This window comes from Salmo salar, chromosome 10 (genome assembly GCF_965601325.2).
Source record: "Salmo salar chromosome 10, fSalSal1, whole genome shotgun sequence".
NCBI lineage: Eukaryota > Metazoa > Chordata > Actinopteri > Salmoniformes > Salmonidae > Salmo > Salmo salar.
The window spans coordinates 2,202,592-2,227,500 of NC_138300.1; the positions used below are offsets into that span (position 1 = coordinate 2,202,592).

General features: G+C 44.3%; 1 protein-coding gene across 1 annotated transcript in view; it reads right to left on the reverse strand.

Moving 5' to 3' along the window:
* oca2 (oculocutaneous albinism II) overlaps nt 1–24,909 on the reverse strand; it is a 306,618-nt gene that overhangs the window by 133,853 nt on the left and 147,856 nt on the right. Inside the window, exons 16-17 of the mRNA XM_045687206.2 lie at nt 22,173–22,320; nt 21,078–21,135 (exon numbers count right to left, since the gene is read on the reverse strand). Coding sequence (XP_045543162.1) covers nt 21,078–21,135; nt 22,173–22,320 — 206 coding nt within the window. The remainder of the gene's footprint in view (nt 1–21,077; nt 21,136–22,172; nt 22,321–24,909) is intronic.

The window sequence follows — 24,909 nt, forward strand, 5'->3', positions numbered from 1 at the left end:
AGTATAGTGGCAGGACTAGTAGTGGTAGTATAGTGACAGGACTAGTAGTGGTAGTGACAGGACTAGTAGTGGTAGTGTAGTGACAGGACTAGTAGTGGTAGTGACAGGACTATTAGTGGTAGTGACAGGACTAGTAGTGGTAGTATAGTGACAGGACTAGTAGTGGTAGTATAGTGACAGGACTTGTAGTGGTAGTGACAGGACTTGTAGTGGTAGTATAGTGACAGGACTAGTAGTGGTAGTGACAGGACTTGTAGTGGTAGTATAGTGACAGGACTAGTAGTGGTAGTATAGTGACAGGACTAGTAGTGGTAGTAAAGTGACAGGACTAGTAGTGTTAGTGACAGGACTAGTAGTGGTAGTATAGTGACAGGACTAGTAGTGGTAGTGACAGGACTAGTAGTGGTAGTGTACTGACAGGACTAGTAGTGGTAGTAAAGTGACAGGACTAGTAGTGGTAGTGACAGGACTATTAGTGGTAGTATAGTGACAGGACTAGTAGTGGTAGTGACAGGACAAGTAGTGGTAGTGACAGGACTAGTAGTGGTAGTATAGTGACAGGACTAGTAGTGGTGGTGACAGGACTAGTAGTGGTAGTATATTGACAGGACTAGTAGTGGTAGTGACAGGACAAGTAGTGGTAGTGACAGGACTAGTAGTGGTAGTATAGTGACAGGACTAGTAGTGGTGGTGACAGGACTAGTAGTGGTAGTATAGTGACAGGACTAGTAGTGGTAGTGACAGGACTAGTAGTGGTAGTATAGTGACAGGACTAGTAGTGGAAGTGACAGGACTAGTAGTGGTAGTGTACTGACAGGACTAGTAGTGGTAGTAAAGTGACAGGACTAGTAGTGGTAGTGACAGGACTAGTAGTGGTAGTATAGTGACAGGACTAGTAGTGGTAGTATAGTGACAGGACTAGTAGTGGTAGTGACAGGACTAGTAGTGGTAGTATAGTGACAGGACTAGTAGTGGTAGTGACAGGACTAGTAGTGGTAGTGTACTGACAGGACTAGTAGTGGTAGTAAAGTGACAGGACTAGTAGTGGTAGTGACAGGACTAGTAGTGGTAGTATAGTGACAGGACTAGTAGTGGTAGTGACAGGACTAGTAGTGGTAGTGTACTGACAGGACTAGTAGTGGTAGTAAAGTGACAGGACTAGTAGTGGTAGTGACAGGACTAGTAGTGGTAGTATAGTGACAGGACTAGTAGTGGTAGTATAGGAACTGGACTAGTAGTGGTAGTGACAGGACTAGTAGTTGTAGGATAGTTACATGACTAGTAGTGGTAGTGACAGGACTAGTAGTGCTAGTATAGTTACAGGACTAGTAGTGGTAGTATAGTGACAGGACTAGTAGTGGTAGTATAGTAACAGGACTAGTAGTGGTAGTGTAGTGACAGGACTAGTAGTGGTAGTGTAGTGACAGGACTAGTAGCTGTAGTATAGTGACAGGACTAGTAGTGGTAGTATAGTGGCAGGACTAGTAGTGGTAGTATAGTGACAGGACTAGTAGTGGTAGTGACAGGACTAGTAGTGGTAGTGTAGTGACAGGACTAGTAGTGGTAGTGACAGGACTATTAGTGGTAGTGACAGGACTAGTAGTGGTAGTATAGTGACAGGACTAGTAGTGGTAGTATAGTGACAGGACTTGTAGTGGTAGTGACAGGACTTGTAGTGGTAGTATAGTGACAGGACTAGTAGTGGTAGTGACAGGACTTGTAGTGGTAGTATAGTGACAGGACTAGTAGTGGTAGTATAGTGACAGGACTAGTAGTGGTAGTAAAGTGACAGGACTAGTAGTGTTAGTGACAGGACTAGTAGTGGTAGTATAGTGACAGGACTAGTAGTGGTAGTGACAGGACTAGTAGTGGTAGTGTACTGACAGGACTAGTAGTGGTAGTAAAGTGACAGGACTAGTAGTGGTAGTGACAGGACTAGTAGTGGTAGTATAGTGACAGGACTAGTAGTGGTAGTGACAGGACAAGTAGTGGTAGTGACAGGACTAGTAGTGGTAGTATAGTGACAGGACTAGTAGTGGTGGTGACAGGACTAGTAGTGGTAGTATATTGACAGGACTAGTAGTGGTAGTGACAGGACAAGTAGTGGTAGTGACAGGACTAGTAGTGGTAGTATAGTGACAGGACTAGTAGTGGTGGTGACAGGACTAGTAGTGGTAGTATAGTGACAGGACTAGTAGTGGTAGTGACAGGACTAGTAGTGGTAGTATAGTGACAGGACTAGTAGTGGAAGTGACAGTACTAGTAGTGGTAGTGTACTGACAGGACTAGTAGTGGATGTAAAGTGACAGGACTAGTAGTGGTAGTGACAGGACTAGTAGTGGTAGTATAGTGACAGGACTAGTAGTGGTAGTATAGTGACAGGACTAGTAGTGGTAGTGACAGGACTAGTAGTGGTAGTATAGTGACAGGACTAGTAGTGGTAGTGACAGGACTAGTAGTGGTAGTGTACTGACAGGACTAGTAGTGGTAGTAAAGTGACAGGACTAGTAGTGGTAGTGACAGGACTAGTAGTGGTAGTATAGTGACAGGACTAGTAGTGGTAGTGACAGGACTAGTAGTGGTAGTGTACTGACAGGACTAGTAGTGGTAGTAAAGTGACAGGACTAGTAGTGGTAGTGACAGGACTAGTAGTGGTAGTATAGTGACAGGACTAGTAGTGGTAGTGACAGGACAAGTAGTGGTAGTGACAGGACTAGTAGTGGTTGTATAGTGACAGGACTAGTAGTGGTGGTGACAGGACTAGAAGTGGTAGTATAGTGGCAGGACTAGTAGTGGTAGTATAGTGACAGGACTAGTAGTGGTAGTATAGTGACAGGACTAGTAGTGGTAGTGACAGGACTAGTAGTGGTAGTATAGTGACAGGACTAGTAGTGGTAGTATATTGACAGGACTAGTAGTGGTAGTGACAGGACTAGTAGTGGTAGTATAGTGACAGGACTAGTAGTGGTAGTGATAGGACTAGTAGTGGTTGTGTACTGACAGGACTAGTAGTGGTAGTAAAGTGACAGGACTAGTAGTGGTAGTGACAGGACTAGTAGTGGTAGTATAGTGACAGGACTAGTAGTGGTAGTGACAGGACTAGTAGTGGTAGTGTACTGACAGGACTAGTAGTGGTAGTAAAGTGACAGGACTAGTAGTGGTAGTGACAGGACTAGTAGTGGTAGTATAGTGACAGGACTAGTAGTGGTAGTGTAGTGACAGGACTAGTAGTGGTAGTGACAGGACTATTAGTGGTAGTGACAGGGCTAGTAGTGGTAGTATAGTGACAGGACTAGTAGTGGTAGTATAGTGACAGGACTAGTAGTGGTAGTGACAGGACTTGTAGTGGTAGTATAGTGACAGGACTAGTAGTGGTAGTATAGTGACAGGACTAGTAGTGGTAGTGACAGGACTAGTAGTGGTAGTATAGTGACAGGACTAGTAGTGGTAGTGACAGGACTAGTAGTGGTAGTATAGGAACTGGACTAGTAGTGGTAGTGACAGGACTAGTAGTTGTAGGATAGTTACATGACTAGTAGTGGTAGTGACAGGACTAGTAGTGCTAGTATAGTTACAGGACTAGTAGTGGTAGTGACAGGACTAGTAGTGGTAGTATAGGAACTGGACTAGTAGTGGTAGTGACAGGACTAGTAGTTGTGGGATAGTTACATGACTAGTAGTGGTAGTGACAGGACTAGTAGTGGTAGTATAGTGACAGGACTAGTAGTGGTAGTATAGTGAAAGGACTAGTAGTGGTAGTATAGTGACAGGACTAGCAGTGGTAGTATAGTGACAGGTCTAGTAGTGGTAGTGACAGAACTAGTAGTGGTAGTATAGTGACAGGACTAGTAGTGCTAGTGACAGGACTAGTAGCGGTAGTATAGTGACAACACTAGTAGTGGTAGTATAGTGACAGGACTAGTAGTGGTAGTGACAGGAATTGTAGTGGTAGTGGTAGTGACAGGACTAGTAGTGGTAGTATAGTGGCAGGACTTGTAGTGGTAGTATAGTGACAGGACTAGTAGTGGTAGTATAGTGACAGGACTAGTAGTGGTAGTATAGTGACAGGACTAGTAGTGGTAGTATAGTGACAGGACTAGTAGTGGTAGTATAGGGACAGGACTAGTAGTGGTAGTATAGTGACAGGACTAGTAGTGGTAGTATAGTAACAGGACTAGTAGTGGTAGTGACAGGACTAGTTGTGGTAGTATAGTGACAGGACTAGTAGTGGTAGTATAGTGACAGGACTAGTAGTGGTAGTGACAGGACTGGTAGTGGTAGTAAAGAGACAGGACTAGTAGTGGTAGTGACAGGACTAGTAGTGGTAGTATAGTGACAGGACTAGTAGTGGTAGTGACAGGACTAGTAGTGGTAGTATAGTGACAGGACTAGTAGTGGTAGTATAGTAACAGGACTAGTAGTGGTAGTATAGTGACAGGACTAGTAGTGGTAGTGTAGTGACAGGACTAGTAGCTGTAGTATAGTGACAGGACTAGTAGTGGTAGTATAGTGGCAGGACTAGTAGTGGTAGTATAGTGACAGGACTAGTAGTGGTAGTGACAGGACTAGTAGTGGTAGTAAAGTGACAGGACTAGTAGTGGTAGTGACAGGACTAGTAGTGGTAGTATAGTGACAGGACTAGTAGTGGTAGTGACAGGACTAGTAGTGGTAGTGTACTGACAGGACTAGTAGTGGTAGTAAAGTGACAGGACTAGTAGTGGTAGTGACAGGACTAGTAGTGGTAGTATAGTGACAGGACTAGTAGTGGTAGTGTAGTGACAGGACTAGTAGTGGTAGTGACAGGACTATTAGTGGTAGTGACAGGACTAGTAGTGGTAGTATAGTGACAGGACTAGTAGTGGTAGTATAGTGACAGGACTAGTAGTGCTAGTGACAGGACTAGTAGTGGTAGTATAGTGACAGGACTGGTAGTGGTAGTGACAGGACTAGTAGTGGTAGTATAGGAACTGGACAAGTAGTGGTAGTGACATGACTAGTAGTTGTAGGATAGTTACATGACTAGTAGTGGTAGTGACAGGACTAGTAGTGCTAGTATAGTTACAGGACTAGTAGTGGTAGTGACAGGACTAGTAGTGGTAGTATAGTGACAGGACTAGTAGTGGTAGTGACAGGACTAGTAGTTGTAGGATAGTTACATGACTAGTAGTGGTAGTGACAGGACTAGTAGTGGTAGTATAGTGACAGGACTAGTAGTGGTAGTATAGTGACAGGACTAGTAGTGGTAGTATAGTGACAGGACTAGTAGTGGTAGTATAGTGACAGGACTAGCAGTGGTAGTATAGTGACAGGACTAGTAGTGGTAGTGACAGGACTAGTAGTGCTAGTGACAGGACTAGTAGCGGTAGTATAGTGACAACACTAGTAGTGGTAGTATAGTGACAGGACTAGTAGTGGTAGTGACAGGAATAGTAGTGGTAGTGGTAGTGACAGGACTAGTAGTGGTAGTATAGAGGCAGGACTAGTACTGGTAGTATAGTGACAGGACTAGTAGTGGTAGTATAGTGGCAGGACTAGTAGTGGTAGTATAGTGACAGGACTACTAGTGGTAGTATAGTGACAGGACTAGTAGTGGTAGTATAGTGACAGGACTAGTAGTGGTAGTGACAGGACTTGTAGTGGTAGTATAGTGACAGGACTAGTAGTGGTAGTATAGTGACAGGACTAGTAGTGGTAGTGACAGGACTAGTAGTGGTAGTATAGTAACAGGACTAGTAGTGGTAGTGACAGGACTAGTAGTGGTAGTATAGGAACTGGACTAGTAGTGGTAGTGACAGGACTAGTAGTTGTAGGATAGTTACATGACTAGTAGTGGTAGTGACAGGACTAGTAGTGCTAGTATAGTTACAGGACTAGTAGTGGTAGTATAGTGACAGGACTAGTAGTGGTAGTATAGTAACAGGACTAGTAGTGGTAGTGTAGTGACAGGACTAGTAGTGGTAGTGTAGTGACAGGACTAGTAGCTGTAGTATAGTGACAGGACTAGTAGTGGTAGTATAGTGGCAGGACTAGTAGTGGTAGTATAGTGACAGGACTAGTAGTGGTAGTGACAGGACTAGTAGTGGTAGTGTAGTGACAGGACTAGTAGTGGTAGTGACAGGACTATTAGTGGTAGTGACAGGACTAGTAGTGGTAGTATAGTGACAGGACTAGTAGTGGTAGTATAGTGACAGGACTTGTAGTGGTAGTGACAGGACTTGTAGTGGTAGTATAGTGACAGGACTAGTAGTGGTAGTGACAGGACTTGTAGTGGTAGTATAGTGACAGGACTAGTAGTGGTAGTATAGTGACAGGACTAGTAGTGGTAGTAAAGTGACAGGACTAGTAGTGTTAGTGACAGGACTAGTAGTGGTAGTATAGTGACAGGACTAGTAGTGGTAGTGACAGGACTAGTAGTGGTAGTGTACTGACAGGACTAGTAGTGGTAGTAAAGTGACAGGACTAGTAGTGGTAGTGACAGGACTAGTAGTGGTAGTATAGTGACAGGACTAGTAGTGGTAGTGACAGGACAAGTAGTGGTAGTGACAGGACTAGTAGTGGTAGTATAGTGACAGGACTAGTAGTGCTGGTGACAGGACTAGTAGTGGTAGTATATTGACAGGACTAGTAGTGGTAGTGACAGGACAAGTAGTGGTAGTGACAGGACTAGTAGTGGTAGTATAGTGACAGGACTAGTAGTGGTGGTGACAGGACTAGTAGTGGTAGTGACAGGACTAGTAGTGGTAGTATAGTGACAGGACTAGTAGTGGAAGTGACAGGACTAGTAGTGGTAGTGTACTGACAGGACTAGTAGTGGTAGTAAAGTGACAGGACTAGTAGTGGTAGTGACAGGACTAGTAGTGGTAGTATAGTGACAGGACTAGTAGTGGTAGTATAGTGACAGGACTAGTAGTGGTAGTGACAGGACTAGTAGTGGTAGTATAGTGACAGGACTAGTAGTGGTAGTGACAGGACTAGTAGTGGTAGTGTACTGACAGGACTAGTAGTGGTAGTAAAGTGACAGGACTAGTAGTGGTAGTGACAGGACTAGTAGTGGTAGTATAGTGACAGGACTAGTAGTGGTAGTGACAGGACTAGTAGTGGTAGTGTACTGACAGGACTAGTAGTGGTAGTAAAGTGACAGGACTAGTAGTGGTAGTGACAGGACTAGTAGTGGTAGTATAGTGACAGGACTAGTAGTGGTAGTGTAGTGACAGGACTAGTAGTGGTAGTGACAGGACTATTAGTGGTAGTGACAGGACTAGTAGTGGTAGTATAGTGACAGGACTAGTAGTGGTAGTATAGTGACAGGACTAGTAGTGGTAGTGACAGGACTTGTAGTGGTAGTATAGTGACAGGACTAGTAGTGGTAGTATAGTGACAGGACTAGTAGTGGTAGTGACAGGACTAGTAGTGGTAGTATAGTGACAGGACTAGTAGTGGTAGTGACAGGACTAGTAGTGGTAGTATAGGAACTGGACTAGTAGTGGTAGTGACAGGACTAGTAGTTGTAGGATAGTTACATGACTAGTAGTGGTAGTGACAGGACTAGTAGTGCTAGTATAGTTACAGGACTAGTAGTGGTAGTGACAGGACTAGTAGTGGTAGTATAGGAACTGGACTAGTAGTGGTAGTGACAGGACTAGTAGTTGTGGGATAGTTACATGACTAGTAGTGGTAGTGACAGGACTAGTAGTGGTAGTATAGTGACAGGACTAGTAGTGGTAGTATAGTGAAAGGACTAGTAGTGGTAGTATAGTGACAGGACTAGCAGTGGTAGTATAGTGACAGGACTAGTAGTGGTAGTGACAGAACTAGTAGTGGTAGTATAGTGACAGGACTAGTAGTGCTAGTGACAGGACTAGTAGCGGTAGTATAGTGACAACACTAGTAGTGGTAGTATAGTGACAGGACTAGTAGTGGTAGTGACAGGAATAGTAGTGGTAGTGGTAGTGACAGGACTAGTAGTGGTAGTATAGTGGCAGGACTTGTAGTGGTAGTATAGTGACAGGACTAGTAGTGGTAGTATAGTGACAGGACTAGTAGTGGTAGTATAGTGACAGGACTAGTAGTGGTAGTATAGTGACAGGACTAGTAGTGGTAGTATAGGGAAAGGACTAGTAGTGGTAGTATAGTGACAGGACTAGTAGTGGTAGTATAGTAACAGGACTAGTAGCGGTAGTGACAGGACTAGTTGTGGTAGTATAGTGACAGGACTAGTAGTGGTAGTATAGTGACAGGACTAGTAGTGGTAGTGACAGGACTGGTAGTGGTAGTAAAGAGACAGGACTAGTAGTGGTAGTGACAGGACTAGTAGTGGTAGTATAGTGACAGGACTAGTAGTGGTAGTGACAGGACTAGTAGTGGTAGTATAGTGACAGGACTAGTAGTGGTAGTATAGTAACAGGACTAGTAGTGGTAGTATAGTGACAGGACTAGTAGTGGTAGTGTAGTGACAGGACTAGTAGCTGTAGTATAGTGACAGGACTAGTAGTGGTAGTATAGTGGCAGGACTAGTAGTGGTAGTATAGTGACAGGACTAGTAGTGGTAGTGACAGGACTAGTAGTGGTAGTAAAGTGACAGGACTAGTAGTGGTAGTGACAGGACTAGTAGTGGTAGTATAGTGACAGGACTAGTAGTGGTAGTGACAGGACTAGTAGTGGTAGTGTACTGACAGGACTAGTAGTGGTAGTAAAGTGACAGGACTAGTAGTGGTAGTGACAGGACTAGTAGTGGTAGTATAGTGACAGGACTAGTAGTGGTAGTGTAGTGACAGGACTAGTAGTGGTAGTGACAGGACTATTAGTGGTAGTGACAGGACTAGTAGTGGTAGTATAGTGACAGGACTAGTAGTGGTAGTATAGTGACAGGACTAGTAGTGCTAGTGACAGGACTAGTAGTGGTAGTATAGTGACAGGACTGGTAGTGGTAGTGACAGGACTAGTAGTGGTAGTATAGGAACTGGACTAGTAGTGGTAGTGACATGACTAGTAGTTGTAGGATAGTTACATGACTAGTAGTGGTAGTGACAGGACTAGTAGTGCTAGTATAGTTACAGGACAAGTAGTGGTAGTGACAAGACTAGTAGTGGTAGTATAGTGACAGGACTAGTAGTGGTAGTGACAGGACTAGTAGTTGTAGGATAGTTACATGACTAGTAGTGGTAGTGACAGGACTAGTAGTGGTAGTATAGTGACAGGACTAGTAGTGGTAGTATAGTGACAGGACTAGTAGTGGTAGTATAGTGACTGGACTAGTAGTGGTAGTATAGTGACAGGACTAGCAGTGGTAGTATAGTGACAGGACTAGTAGTGGTAGTGACAGGACTAGTAGTGCTAGTGACAGGACTAGTAGCGGTAGTATAGTGACAACACTAGTAGTGGTAGTATAGTGACAGGACTAGTAGTGGTAGTGACAGGAATAGTAGTGGTAGTGGTAGTGACAGGACTAGTAGTGGTAGTATAGTGACAGGACTAGTAGTGGTAGTATAGTGGCAGGACTAGTAGTGGTAGTATAGTGACAGGACTAGTAGTGGTAGTATAGTGACAGGACTAGTAGTGGTAGTATAGTGACAGGACTAGTAGTGGTAGTATAGTGACAGGACTAGTAGTGGTAGTATAGGGAAAGGACTAGTAGTGGTAGTATAGTGACAGGACTAGTAGTGGTAGTATAGTAACAGGACTAGTAGCGGTAGTGACAGGACTAGTTGTGGTAGTATAGTGACAGGACTAGTAGTGGTAGTATAGTGACAGGACTAGTAGTGGTAGTGACAGGACTGGTAGTGGTAGTAAAGAGACAGGACTAGTAGTGGTAGTGACAGGACTAGTAGTGGTAGTATAGTGACAGGACTAGTAGTGGTAGTGACAGGACTAGTAGTGGTAGTATAGTGACAGGACTAGTAGTGGTAGTATAGTAACAGGACTAGTAGTGGTAGTATAGTGACAGGACTAGTAGTGGTAGTGTAGTGACAGGACTAGTAGCTGTAGTATAGTGACAGGACTAGTAGTGGTAGTATAGTGGCAGGACTAGTAGTGGTAGTATAGTGACAGGACTAGTAGTGGTAGTGACAGGACTAGTAGTGGTAGTAAAGTGACAGGACTAGTAGTGGTAGTGACAGGACTAGTAGTGGTAGTATAGTGACAGGACTAGTAGTGGTAGTGACAGGACTAGTAGTGGTAGTGTACTGACAGGACTAGTAGTGGTAGTAAAGTGACAGGACTAGTAGTGGTAGTGACAGGACTAGTAGTGGTAGTATAGTGACAGGACTAGTAGTGGTAGTGTAGTGACAGGACTAGTAGTGGTAGTGACAGGACTATTAGTGGTAGTGACAGGACTAGTAGTGGTAGTATAGTGACAGGACTAGTAGTGGTAGTATAGTGACAGGACTAGTAGTGCTAGTGACAGGACTAGTAGTGGTAGTATAGTGACAGGACTGGTAGTGGTAGTGACAGGACTAGTAGTGGTAGTATAGGAACTGGACTAGTAGTGGTAGTGACATGACTAGTAGTTGTAGGATAGTTACATGACTAGTAGTGGTAGTGACAGGACTAGTAGTGCTAGTATAGTTACAGGACAAGTAGTGGTAGTGACAAGACTAGTAGTGGTAGTATAGTGACAGGACTAGTAGTGGTAGTGACAGGACTAGTAGTTGTAGGATAGTTACATGACTAGTAGTGGTAGTGACAGGACTAGTAGTGGTAGTATAGTGACAGGACTAGTAGTGGTAGTATAGTGACAGGACTAGTAGTGGTAGTATAGTGACTGGACTAGTAGTGGTAGTATAGTGACAGGACTAGCAGTGGTAGTATAGTGACAGGACTAGTAGTGGTAGTGACAGGACTAGTAGTGCTAGTGACAGGACTAGTAGCGGTAGTATAGTGACAACACTAGTAGTGGTAGTATAGTGACAGGACTAGTAGTGGTAGTGACAGGAATAGTAGTGGTAGTGGTAGTGACAGGACTAGTAGTGGTAGTATAGAGGCAGGACTAGTAGTGGTAGTATAGTGACAGGACTAGTAGTGGTAGTATAGTGGCAGGACTAGTAGTGGTAGTATAGTGACAGGACTACTAGTGGTAGTATAGTGACAGGACTAGTAGTGGTAGTATAGTGACAGGACTAGTAGTGGTAGTGACAGGACTTGTAGTGGTAGTATAGTGACAGGACTAGTAGTGGTAGTATAGTGACAGGACTAGTAGTGGTAGTGACAGGACTAGTAGTGGTAGTATAGTAACAGGACTAGTAGTGGTAGTGACAGGACTAGTAGTGGTAGTATAGGAACTGGACTAGTAGTGGTAGTGACAGGACTAGTAGTTGTAGGATAGTTACATGACTAGTAGTGGTAGTGACAGGACTAGTAGTGCTAGTATAGTTACAGGAGTAGTAGTGGTAGTGACAGGACTAGTAGTGGTAGTATAGGAACTGGACTAGTAGTGGTAGTGACAGGACTAGTAGTTGTAGGATAGTTACATGACTAGTAGTGGTAGTGACAGGACTAGTAGTGGTAGTATAGTGACAGGACTAGTAGTGGTAGTATAGTGAAAGGACTAGTAGTGGTAGTATAGTGACAGGACTAGCAGTGGTAGTATAGTGACAGGACTAGTAGTGGTAGTGACAGAACTAGTAGTGGTAGTATAGTGACAGGACTAGTAGTGCTAGTGACAGGACTAGTAGCGGTAGTATAGTGACAACACTAGTAGTGGTAGTATAGTGACAGGACTAGTAGCGGTAGTATAGTGACAACACTAGTAGTGGTAGTATAGTGACAGGACTAGTAGTGGTAGTGACAGGAATAGTAGTGGTAGTGGTAGTGACAGGACTAGTAGTGGTAGTATAGTGGCAGGACTTGTAGTGGTAGTATAGTGACAGGACTAGTAGTGGTAGTATAGTGACAGGACTAGTAGTGGTAGTGTAGTGACAGATCTAGTAGCTGTAGTATAGTGACAGGACTAGTAGTGGTAGTATAGTGGCAGGACTAGTAGTGGTAGTATAGTGACAGGACTAGTAGTGGTAGTATAGTGGCAGGACTAGTAGTGGTAGTATAGTGACAGGACTAGTAGTGGTAGTATAGTGACACGACTAGTAGTGGTAGTGACAGGACTAGTAGTGGTAGTATAGTGACAGGACTAGTAGTGGTAGTGATAGGACTAGTAGTGGTAGTGTACTGACAGGACTAGTAGTGGTAGTAAAGTGACAGGACTAGTAGTGGTAGTGACAGGACTAGTAGTGGTAGTATAGTGACAGGACTAGTAGTGGTAGTGACAGGACTAGTAGTGGTAGTGTACTGACAGGACTAGTAGTGGTAGTAAAGTGACAGGACTAGTAGTGGTAGTGACAGGACTAGTAGTGGTAGTATAGTGACAGGACTAGTAGTGGTAGTGACAGGACAAGTAGTGGTAGTGACAGGACTAGTAGTGGTAGTATAGTGACAGGACTAGTAGTGGTGGTGACAGGACTAGTAGTGGTAGTATATTGACAGGACTAGTAGTGGTAGTGACAGGACAAGTAGTGGTAGTGACAGGACTAGTAGTGGTAGTATAGTGACAGGACTAGTAGTGGTGGTGACAGGACTAGTAGTGGTAGTATAGTGACAGGACTAGTAGTGGTAGTATAGTGGCAGGACTAGTAGTGGTAGTATAGTGACAGGACTAGTAGTGGTAGTATAGTGACAGGACTAGTAGTGGTAGTGACAGGACTAGTAGTGGTAGTATAGTGACAGGACTAGTAGTGGTAGTGACAGGACTAGTAGTGGTAGTGTACTGACAGGACTAGTAGTGGTAGTAAAGTGACAGGACTAGTAGGGGTAGTGACAGGACTAGTAGTGGTAGTATAGTGACAGGACTAGTAGTGGTAGTGACAGGACAAGTAGTGGTAGTGACAGGACTAGTAGTGGTAGTATAGTGACAGGACTAGTAGTGGTGGTGACAGGACTAGTAGTGGTAGTATATTGACAGGACTAGTAGTGGTAGTGACAGGACAAGTAGTGGTAGTGACAGGACTAGTAGTGGTAGTATAGTGACAGGACTAGTAGTGGTGGTGACAGGACTAGTAGTGGTAGTATAGTGACAGGACTAGTATTGGTAGTATAGTGGCAGGACTAGTAGTGGTAGTATAGTGACAGGACTAGTAGTGGTAGTATAGTGACAGGACTAGTAGTGGTAGTGACAGGACTAGTAGTGGTAGTATAGTGACAGGACTAGTAGTGGTAGTGACAGGACTAGTAGTGGTATTGTACTGACAGGACTAGTAGTGGTAGTAAAGTGACAGGACTAGTAGTGGTAGTGACAGGACTAGTAGTGGTAGTATAGTGACAGGACTAGTAGTGGTAGTGACAGGACTAGTAGTGGTAGTATAGTGACAGGACTAGTAGTGGTAGTATAGGAACTGGACTAGTAGTGGTAGTGACAGGACTAGTAGTTGTAGGATAGTTACATGACTAGTAGTGGTAGTGACAGGACTAGTAGTGCTAGTATAGTTACAGGACTAGTAGTGGTAGTATAGTGACAGGACTAGTAGTGGTAGTGACAGGACTAGTAGTGGTAGTGTACTGACAGGACTAGTAGTGGTAGTAAAGTGACAGGACTAGTAGTGGTAGTGACAGGACTAGTAGTGGTAGTATAGTGACAGGACTAGTAGTGGTAGTGTAGTGACAGGACTAGTAGTGGTAGTGACAGGACTATTAGTGGTAGTGACAGGACTAGTAGTGGTAGTATAGTGACAGGACTAGTAGTGGTAGTATAGTGACAGGACTAGTAGTGGTAGTGACAGGACTTGTAGTGGTAGTATAGTGACAGGACTAGTAGTGGTAGTATAGTGACAGGACTAGTAGTGGTAGTGACAGGACTAGTAGTGGTAGTATAGTGACAGGACTAGTAGTGGTAGTGACAGGACTAGTAGTGGTAGTATAGGAACTGGACTAGTAGTGGTAGTGACAGGACTAGTAGTTGTAGGATAGTTACATGACTAGTAGTGGTAGTGACAGGACTAGTAGTGCTAGTATAGTTACAGGACTAGTAGTGGTAGTGACAGGACTAGTAGTGGTAGTATAGGAACTGGACTAGTAGTGGTAGTGACAGGACTAGTAGTTGTGGGATAGTTACATGACTAGTAGTGGTAGTGACAGGACTAGTAGTGGTAGTATAGTGACAGGACTAGTAGTGGTAGTATAGTGAAAGGACTAGTAGTGGTAGTATAGTGACAGGACTAGCAGTGGTAGTATAGTGACAGGACTAGTAGTGGTAGTGACAGAACTAGTAGTGGTAGTATAGTGACAGGACTAGTAGTGCTAGTGACAGGACTAGTAGCGGTAGTATAGTGACAACACTAGTAGTGGTAGTATAGTGACAGGACTAGTAGTGGTAGTGACAGGAATAGTAGTGGTAGTGGTAGTGACAGGACTAGTAGTGGTAGTATAGTGGCAGGACTTGTAGTGGTAGTATAGTGACAGGACTAGTAGTGGTAGTATAGTGACAGGACTAGTAGTGGTAGTATAGTGACAGGACTAGTAGTGGTAGTATAGTGACAGGACTAGTAGTGGTAGTATAGGGAAAGGACTAGTAGTGGTAGTATAGTGACAGGACTAGTAGTGGTAGTATAGTAACAGGACTAGTAGCGGTAGTGACAGGACTAGTTGTGGTAGTATAGTGACAGGACTAGTAGTGGTAGTATAGTGACAGGACTAGTAGTGGTAGTGACAGGACTGGTAGTGGTAGTAAAGAGACAGGACTAGTAGTGGTAGTGACAGGACTAGTAGTGGTAGTATAGTGACAGGACTAGTAGTGGTAGTGACAGGACTAGTAGTGGTAGTATAGTGACAGGACTAGTAGTGGTAGTATAGTAACAGGACTAGTAGTGGTAGTATAGTGACAGGACTAGTAGTGGTAGTGTAGTGACAGGACTAGTAGCTGTAGTATAGTGACAGGACTAGTAGTGGTAGTATAGTGGCAGGACTAGTAGTGGTAGTATAGTGACAGGACTAGTAGTGGTAGTGACAGGACTAGTAGTGGTAGTAAAGTGACAGGACTAGTAGTGGTAGTGACAGGACTAGTAGTGGTAGTATAGTGACAGGACTAGTAGTGGTAGTGACAGGACTAGTAGTGGTAGTGTACTGACAGGACTAGTAGTGGTAGTAAAGTGACAGGACTAGTAGTGGTAGTGACAGGACTAGTAGTGGTAGTATAGTGACAGGACTAGTAGTGGTAGTGTAGTGACAGGACTAGTAGTGGTAGTGACAGGACTATTAGTGGTAGTGACAGGACTAGTAGTGGTAGTATAGTGACAGGACTAGTAGTGGTAGTATAGTGACAGGACTAGTAGTGCTAGTGACAGGACTAGTAGTGGTAGTATAGTGACAGGACTGGTAGTGGTAGTGACAGGACTAGTAGTGGTAGTATAGGAACTGGACTAGTAGTGGTAGTGACATGACTAGTAGTTGTAGGATAGTTACATGACTAGTAGTGGTAGTGACAGGACTAGTAGTGCTAGTATAGTTACAGGACAAGTAGTGGTAGTGACAAGACTAGTAGTGGTAGTATAGTGACAGGACTAGTAGTGGTAGTGACAGGACTAGTAGTTGTAGGATAGTTACATGACTAGTAGTGGTAGTGACAGGACTAGTAGTGGTAGTATAGTGACAGGACTAGTAGTGGTAGTATAGTGACAGGACTAGTAGTGGTAGTATAGTGACTGGACTAGTAGTGGTAGTATAGTGACAGGACTAGCAGTGGTAGTATAGTGACAGGACTAGTAGTGGTAGTGACAGGACTAGTAGTGCTAGTGACAGGACTAGTAGCGGTAGTATAGTGACAACACTAGTAGTGGTAGTATAGTGACAGGACTAGTAGTGGTAGTGACAGGAATAGTAGTGGTAGTGGTAGTGACAGGACTAGTAGTGGTAGTATAGAGGCAGGACTAGTAGTGGTAGTATAGTGACAGGACTAGTAGTGGTAGTATAGTGGCAGGACTAGTAGTGGTAGTATAGTGACAGGACTACTAGTGGTAGTATAGTGACAGGACTAGTAGTGGTAGTATAGTGACAGGACTAGTAGTGGTAGTGACAGGACTTGTAGTGGTAGTATAGTGACAGGACTAGTAGTGGTAGTATAGTGACAGGACTAGTAGTGGTAGTGACAGGACTAGTAGTGGTAGTATAGTAACAGGACTAGTAGTGGTAGTGACAGGACTAGTAGTGGTAGTATAGGAACTGGACTAGTAGTGGTAGTGACAGGACTAGTAGTTGTAGGATAGTTACATGACTAGTAGTGGTAGTGACAGGACTAGTAGTGCTAGTATAGTTACAGGAGTAGTAGTGGTAGTGACAGGACTAGTAGTGGTAGTATAGGAACTGGACTAGTAGTGGTAGTGACAGGACTAGTAGTTGTAGGATAGTTACATGACTAGTAGTGGTAGTGACAGGACTAGTAGTGGTAGTATAGTGACAGGACTAGTAGTGGTAGTATAGTGAAAGGACTAGTAGTGGTAGTATAGTGACAGGACTAGCAGTGGTAGTATAGTGACAGGACTAGTAGTGGTAGTGACAGAACTAGTAGTGGTAGTATAGTGACAGGACTAGTAGTGCTAGTGACAGGACTAGTAGCGGTAGTATAGTGACAACACTAGTAGTGGTAGTATAGTGACAGGACTAGTAGCGGTAGTATAGTGACAACACTAGTAGTGGTAGTATAGTGACAGGACTAGTAGTGGTAGTGACAGGAATAGTAGTGGTAGTGGTAGTGACAGGACTAGTAGTGGTAGTATAGTGGCAGGACTTGTAGTGGTAGTATAGTGACAGGACTAGTAGTGGTAGTATAGTGACAGGACTAGTAGTGGTAGTGTAGTGACAGATCTAGTAGCTGTAGTATAGTGACAGGACTAGTAGTGGTAGTATAGTGGCAGGACTAGTAGTGGTAGTATAGTGACAGGACTAGTAGTGGTAGTATAGTGGCAGGACTAGTAGTGGTAGTATAGTGACAGGACTAGTAGTGGTAGTGTAGTGACACGACTAGTAGTGGTAGTGACAGGACTAGTAGTGGTAGTATAGTGACAGGACTAGTAGTGGTAGTGACAGGACTAGTAGTGGTAGTGTACTGACAGGACTAGTAGTGGTAGTAAAGTGACAGGACTAGTAGTGGTAGTGACAGGACTAGTAGTGGTAGTATAGTGACAGGACTAGTAGTGGTAGTGACAGGACTAGTAGTGGTAGTGTACTGACAGGACTAGTAGTGGTAGTAAAGTGACAGGACTAGTAGTGGTAGTGACAGGACTAGTAGTGGTAGTATAGTGACAGGACTAGTAGTGGTAGTGACAGGACAAGTAGTGGTAGTGACAGGACTAGTAGTGGTAGTATAGTGACAGGACTAGTAGTGGTGGTGACAGGACTAGTAGTGGTAGTATATTGACAGGACTAGTAGTGGTAGTGACAGGACAAGTAGTGGTAGTGACAGGACTAGTAGTGGTAGTATAGTGACAGGACTAGTAGTGGTGGTGACAGGACTAGTAGTGGTAGTATAGTGACAGGACTAGTAGTGGTAGTATAGTGGCAGGACTAGTAGTGGTAGTATAGTGACAGGACTAGTAGTGGTAGTATAGTGACAGGACTAGTAGTGGTAGTGACAGGACTAGTAGTGGTAGTATAGTGACAGGACTAGTAGTGGTAGTGACAGGACTAGTAGTGGTAGTGTACTGACAGGACTAGTAGTGGTAGTAAAGTGACAGGACTAGTAGTGGTAGTGACAGGACTAGTAGTGGTAGTATAGTGACAGGACTAGTAGTGGTAGTGACAGGACAAGTAGTGGTAGTGACAGGACTAGTAGTGGTATTGTACTGACAGGACTAGTAGTGGTAGTAAAGTGACAGGACTAGTAGTGGTAGTGACAGGACTAGTAGTGGTAGTATAGTGACAGGACTAGTAGTGGTAGTGACAGGACTAGTAGTGGTAGTATAGTGACAGGACTAGTAGTGGTAGTATAGGAACTGGACTAGTAGTGGTAGTGACAGGACTAGTAGTTGTAGGATAGTTACATGACTAGTAGTGGTAGTGACAGGACTAGTAGTGCTAGTATAGTTACAGGACTAGTAGTGGTAGTATAGTGACAGGACTAGTAGTGGTAGTATAGTGACAGGACTAGTAGTGGTAGTGTAGTGACAGGACTAGTAGTGGTAGTGTAGTGACAGGACTAGTAGCTGTAGTATAGTGACAGGACTAGTAGTGGTAGTATACTGGCAGGACTAGTAGTGGTAGTATAGTGACAGGACTAGTAGTGGTAGTATAGTAACAGGACTAGTAGTGGTAGTATAGTGACAGGACTAGTAGTGGTAGTGTAGTGACAGGACTAGTAGCTGTAGTATAGTGACAGGACTAGTAGTGGTAGTATAGTGGCAGGACTAGTAGTGGTAGTATAGTGACAGGACTAGTAGTGGTAGTGACAGGACTAGTAGTGGTAGTGTAGTGACAGGACTAGTAGTGGTAGTGACAGGACTATTAGTGGTAGTGACAGGACTAGTAGTGGTAGTATAGTGACAGGACTAGTAGTGGTAGTATAGTGACAGGACTAGTAGTGGTAGTGACAGGACTTGTAGTGGTAGTATAGTGACAGGACTAGTAGTGGTAGTGACAGGACTTGTAGTGGTAGTATAGTGACAGGACTAGTAGTGGTAGTATAGTGACAGGACTAGTAGTGGTAGTATAGTAACAGGACTAGTAGTGGTAGTGACAGGACTAGTAGTGGTAGTATAGTGACAGGACTAGTAGTGGTAGTGACAGGACTGGTAGTGGTAGTAAAGAGACAGGACTAGTAGTGGTAGTGACAGGACTAGTAGTGGTAGTATAGTGACAGGACTAGTAGTGGTAGTGTAGTGACAGGACTAGTAGTGGTAGTGACAGGACTAGTAGTGGTAGTATAGTGACAGGACTAGTAGTGGTAGTGACAGGACTAGTAGTGGTAGTGTACTGACAGGACTAGTAGTGGTAGTATAGTGGCAGGACTAGTAGTGGTAGTATAGTGACAGGACTAGTAGTGGTAGTATAGTAACAGGACTAGTAGTGGTAGTATAGTGACAGGACTAGTAGTGGTAGTGTAGTGACAGGACTAGTAGCTGTAGTATAGTGACAGGACTAGTAGTGGTAGTATAGTGGCAGGACTAGTAGTGGTAGTATAGTGACAGGACTAGTAGTGGTAGTGACAGGACTAGTAGTGGTAGTGTAGTGACAGGACTAGTAGTGGTAGTGACAGGACTATTAGTGGTAGTGACAGGACTAGTAGTGGTAGTATAGTGACAGGACTAGTAGTGGTAGTATAGTGACAGGACTAGTAGTGGTAGTGACAGGACTTGTAGTGGTAGTATAGTGACAGGACTAGTAGTGGTAGTATAGTGACAGGACTAGTAGTGGTAGTATAGTGACAGGACTAGTAGTGGTAGTATAGTGACAGGACTAGTAGTGGTAGTATAGTGACAGGACTAGTAGTGGTAGTAGAGTAACAGGACTAGTAGTGGTAGTGACAGGACTAGTTGTGGTAGTATAGTGACAGGACTAGTAGTGGTAGTATAGTGACAGGACTAGTAGTGGTAGTGACAGGACTGGTAGTGGTAGTAAAGTGACAGGACTAGTAGTGGTAGTGACAGGAATAGTAGTGGTAGTATAGTGACAGGACTAGTAGTGGTAGTGTAGTGACAGGACTAGTAGTGGTAGTGACAGGACTAGTAGTGGTAGTATAGTGACAGGACTAGTAGTGGTAGTGACAGGACTAGTAGTGGTAGTGTACTGACAGGACTAGTAGTGGTAGTAAAGTGAAAGGACTAGTAGTGGTAGTGACAGGACTAGTAGTGTTAGTGACAGGACTAGTAGTTGTAGGATAGTTACATGACTAGTAGTGGTAGTGACAGGACTAGTAGTGCTAGTATAGTTACAGGACTAGTAGTGGTAGTATAGTGACAGGACTAGTAGTGGTAGTATAGTGACAGGACTAGTAGTGGTAGTGTAGTGACAGGACTAGTAGTGGTAGTGTAGTGACAGGACTAGTAGCTGTAGTATAGTGACAGGACTAGTAGTGGTAGTATAGTGGCAGGACTAGTAGTGGTAGTATAGTGACAGGACTAGTAGTGGTAGTATAGTGGCAGGACTAGTAGTGGTAGTATAGTGACAGGACTAGTAGTGGTAGTGACAGGACTAGTAGTGGTAGTGTAGTAACAGGACTAGTAGTGGTAGTATAGACAGGACTAGTAGTGGTAGTATAGTGACAGGACTAGTAGTGGTAGTATAGTGACAGGACTAGTAGTGGTAGTATAGTGACAGGACTAGTAGTGGTAGTGACAGGACTAGTAGTGGTAGTATAGTGACAGGACTAGTAGTGGTAGTATAGTGACAGGACTAGTAGTGGTAGTATAGTGACAGGACTAGTAGTGGTAGTATAGTGACAGGACTAGTAGTGGTAGTATAGTGACAGGACTAGTAGTGGTAGTGACAGGACTAGTTGTGGTAGTATAGTGACAGGACTAGAAGTGGTAGTATAGTGACAGGACTAGTAGTGGTAGTGACAGGACTGGTAGTGGTAGTATAGTGACAGGACTTGTAGTGGTAGTATAGTGACAGGACTAGTAGTAACAGGACTAGTATTGTAGTAACAGGACAGGGACCTCTCAGGGCCTCACTGGGGGCCCAACACAGTAACGACAGGAAGCAGCTTCCCTGCTTGAGTTAGATGAGTTATACAGGCCAGATGAGGCTCTGAGCACATCCATCACCATGTCTAGTGGTTATCAACAACAACAGACCCACCGCTGCCTTGTACAAACCGGACAGCAGAAGAGTCTAAAAACAGAAACACAGAGAGAAGACCAAACTAACAGGACGTTCTGAGTGCACATACTGTTTCGTTCAGTCAAAACATCTAGACGTTGATAGACCTGTCAGTACTTTTCAGTGAGTTGTATTCTTGTGTGTGTCCCTGCGTCCTTCTCTGTGTCCGTCTGTGCGTCTCAGTCACCAGATCTAATCTCTACTCATGGGAGTTTATGGAGTGGCTCCATTTGGTTAGCAGATATATATATATACAGTATATGATTTAGTATTGACTGTTTTGTTACCTTTTTATGCAACTCCTGAATGTTATTCTCCCAGTTCTTATCTTCCTGAGATATCTGTCTGGAAAACAAACAAACAAACAGACAGACAGACAGACAGACAGACAGACAGACAGACAGACAGACAGACAGACAGACAGACAGACAGACAGACAGACAGACAGACAGACAGACAGACAGAGAGAGAGAGAGAAGAGAGAGAGAGAGAGAGAGAGAGAGAGAGGTAAACATGTTTCTAACACACGAACATGTACTAAAACACTGATGCCTCAGGACCAGAACATCCAATCAATCAGAATAAAACAAATTACAACACAGACAAAACAAAACTACATTGCTTATTGGGAAACACAAAGCACAATCACAAAGCAAAATGCAGTTACACCGTGGTTAACTATTTGACCATGGTTACTGATCAAAACCTTAGAAAAACCTTGACAAAGTACAGGCTCAGTGAGCACAGCCTTGCCATTGAGAAGGGTAGATCCTCTGATCCATCAAACTTCTCTCTCTTTGAAAATATTGATTTTATTTCAATGAGACTACGTGATAAAATGAATGAAAGTCAAATCTCGGTGCTTTTAATTAACCATCCACTCAGTTAGTACAGTGTGGGCACGCTATTGCTTAGAAAGCCCTTTCTGCAACTCTGGAAGTGTTTGAGTTGCTTAGAAAGCCCTGTCTGTACCTCTGGAAGGTTTTGAGTTGCTTAGAAAGCCCTGTCTGTACAACTGGAAGGTTTTGCTTTCCTTAGAAAGCCCTGTCTGTAACTCTGGAAGGGTTTGAGTTGCTTAGAAAGCCCTGTCTGTACCTCTGGAAGGTTTTGCTTTTCATAAAAAGCCCTGTCTGCACCTCTGGAAGGGTTTGAGTTGCTTAGAAAGCCCTGTCTGTACCTCTGGAAGGTTTTGCTTTTCATAGAAAGCCCTGTCTGCACCTCTGGAAGGGTTTGAGTTGCTTAGAAAGCCCTGTCTGTACCTCTGGAAGGGTTTGAGTTGCTTAGAAAGCCCTGTCTGTACCTCTGGAAGGGTTTGAGTTGCTTAGAAGGCCCTGTCTGTACCTCTGGAAGGGTTTGAGTTGCTTAGAAAGCCCTGTCTGTACCTCTGGAAGGTTTTGAGCTGCTTGCGGAGAACGCTTTCCAGGTTGAGGACCTTCTGCATCAGTAAACACTTGACAGCCGTCTCCTCTCTGCTGGCCGGGCTAATACGCTGCGCCGTCTGCCTCCAAACACGGATTTCATGCCTCAGCTCTGGGGGAAAACAAAACACACACAAGAATACATGTCACTGAAAAGTACTGACAGGTCAATCAACGTCTAGATGTTTTGACTGAACGAAACAGTATGTGCACTCAGAACGTCCTGTTAGTTTGGTCTTCTCTCTGTGTTTCTGTTTTTAGACTCTTCTGCTGTCTGGTTTGTAAAAGGCAGCGGTGGGTCTGTTGTTGTTGATAACCACTAGACATGGTGATGGATGTGCTCAGAGCCTCATCTGGCCTGTATAACTCAAGCAGGGAAGCTGTTTCCTGTCGTTACTGTGTTGGGCCCCCAGTGAGGCACTGAGAGGCACCTGTCCTGTTACTACAATACTACTCCTGTCACTACCACTACTAGTCCTGTCATTACCACTACTAGTCCTGCCACTGTACTACCACTACTAGTCCTGTCACTACAACTACTAGTCCTGTCACTACAACTACTAGTCCTGTCACTACCACTACTAGTCCTGCCACTATACTACCACTACTAGTCCTGTCACTACCACTACTAGTCCTGTCACTACCACTACTAGTCCTGTCACTATACTACCACTACTAGTCCTGTTACTACCATTACTAGTCCTGTCACTACCACTACTAGTCCTGTCACTACCACTACCACTACTAGTCCTGTCACTACCACTACTAGTCCTGTTACTACCACTACTAGTCCTGGCACTACCACTACTAGTCCTGGCACTACCACTACTAATCCTGTCACTACCACTACTAGTCCTGTCACTATACTACCACTACTAGTCCTGTCACTATACTACCACTACTAGTCCTGTCACTATACTACCACTACTAGTCCTGTCACTACCACTACTAGTCCTGTCACTACACTACCACTACTAGTCCTGTCACTATACTACCACTACTAGTCCTGTCACTATACTACCACTACTAGTCCTGTCACTACCACTACTAGTCCTGTCACTATACTACCACTACTAGTCCTGTCACTATACTACCACTACTAGTCCGGTCACTATACTACCACTACTAGTCCTGTCACTATCACTACTAGTCCTGTCAATATACTACCACTACTAGTTCTGTCACTATACTACCACTACTAGTCCTGTCACTATACTACCACTACTAGTCCTGTCACTATACTACCACTACTAGTCCTGTCACCACCACTACTAGTCCTGTCACTATACTACCACTACTAGTCCTGTCACTACCACTACTTGTCCTGTCACTACCACTACTTGTCCTGTCACTATACTACCACTACTAGTCCTGTCACTACCACTACTTGTCCTGTCACTACCACTACTAGTCCTGTCACTACCACTACTAGTCCTGTCACTATACTACCACTACTAGTCCTGTCACTATACTACCACTACTAGTCCTGTTACTATACTACCACTACTAGTCCTGTCACTACCACTACTAGTCCTGTCACTACCACTACTAGTCCCGTCACTATACTACCACTACTAGTCCTGTTACTATACTACCACTACTAGTCCTGTCACTATACTACCACTACTAGTCCTGTCACTACCACTACTAGTCCTGTCACTATACTACCACTACTAGTCCTGTCACTACCACTACTAGTCCTGTCACTACCACTACTAGTCCTGTCACTACCACTACTAGTCCTGTCACTATACTACCACTACTAGTCCTGTCACTATACTACCACTACTAGTCCTGTCACTACCACTACTAGTCCTGTCACTATACTACCACTACTAGTCCTGTCACTACCACTACTAGTCCTGTCACTATACTACCACTACTAGTCCTGTCACTATACTACCACTACTAGTCCTGTCACTACCACTACTAGTCCTGTCACTACCACTACTAGTCCTGTCACTCTACTACCACTAGTTATAACTTGGTTATATCTGGGTGTGACAGTCACTGGCTGGTTTGCCTGGGCTGGGGCCAGGGATAACTGAATGTGACCGTGGCTGGAGTCACAGTGATACTGTTGTTGACAGCTCCTGTACTGTGGAGATATTATTACGTTCACAATCTGTGTCTCTGACTGACTGTCCACCAGGCAGCTCTACCCCCCCACTGTGTCTCTGGCTGACTGTCCACCAGGCAGCTCTACCCCCCCACTGTGTCTCTGACTGACGGTCCACCAGGCAGCTCTATCCTCCACTGTGTCTCTGACTGACTGTCGACCAGGCAGCTCTACCCCTCCACTGTGTCTCTGACTGACTGTCCACCAGGCAGCTCTACCCTCCACTGTGTCTCTGACTGACTGTCTACCAGGCAGCTCTACCCCCCCACTGTGTATTGGTGTATGTTTGGGGTAGTGTATGGGTTAGGGTTAGGGTAGTGTATTGGTTAGGGTAGTGTATGGGTTATGGTTAGGGTAGTGTATGGGTTAGGGTAGTGTATGGGTTATGATTGGGGTAGTGTATGGGTTAGGGTAGTGTATGGGTTAGGGTAGTGTATGGGTTAGGGTAGTGTATGGGTTAGGGTTAGGGTAGTGCATGGGTTATGGTTGGGGTAGTGTGTGGTTTAGGGTAGTGTATGGGTTAGGGTAGTGTATGGGTTAAGGTAGTGTATGGACTAGGTTTGGGGTAGTGTATGGGTATGG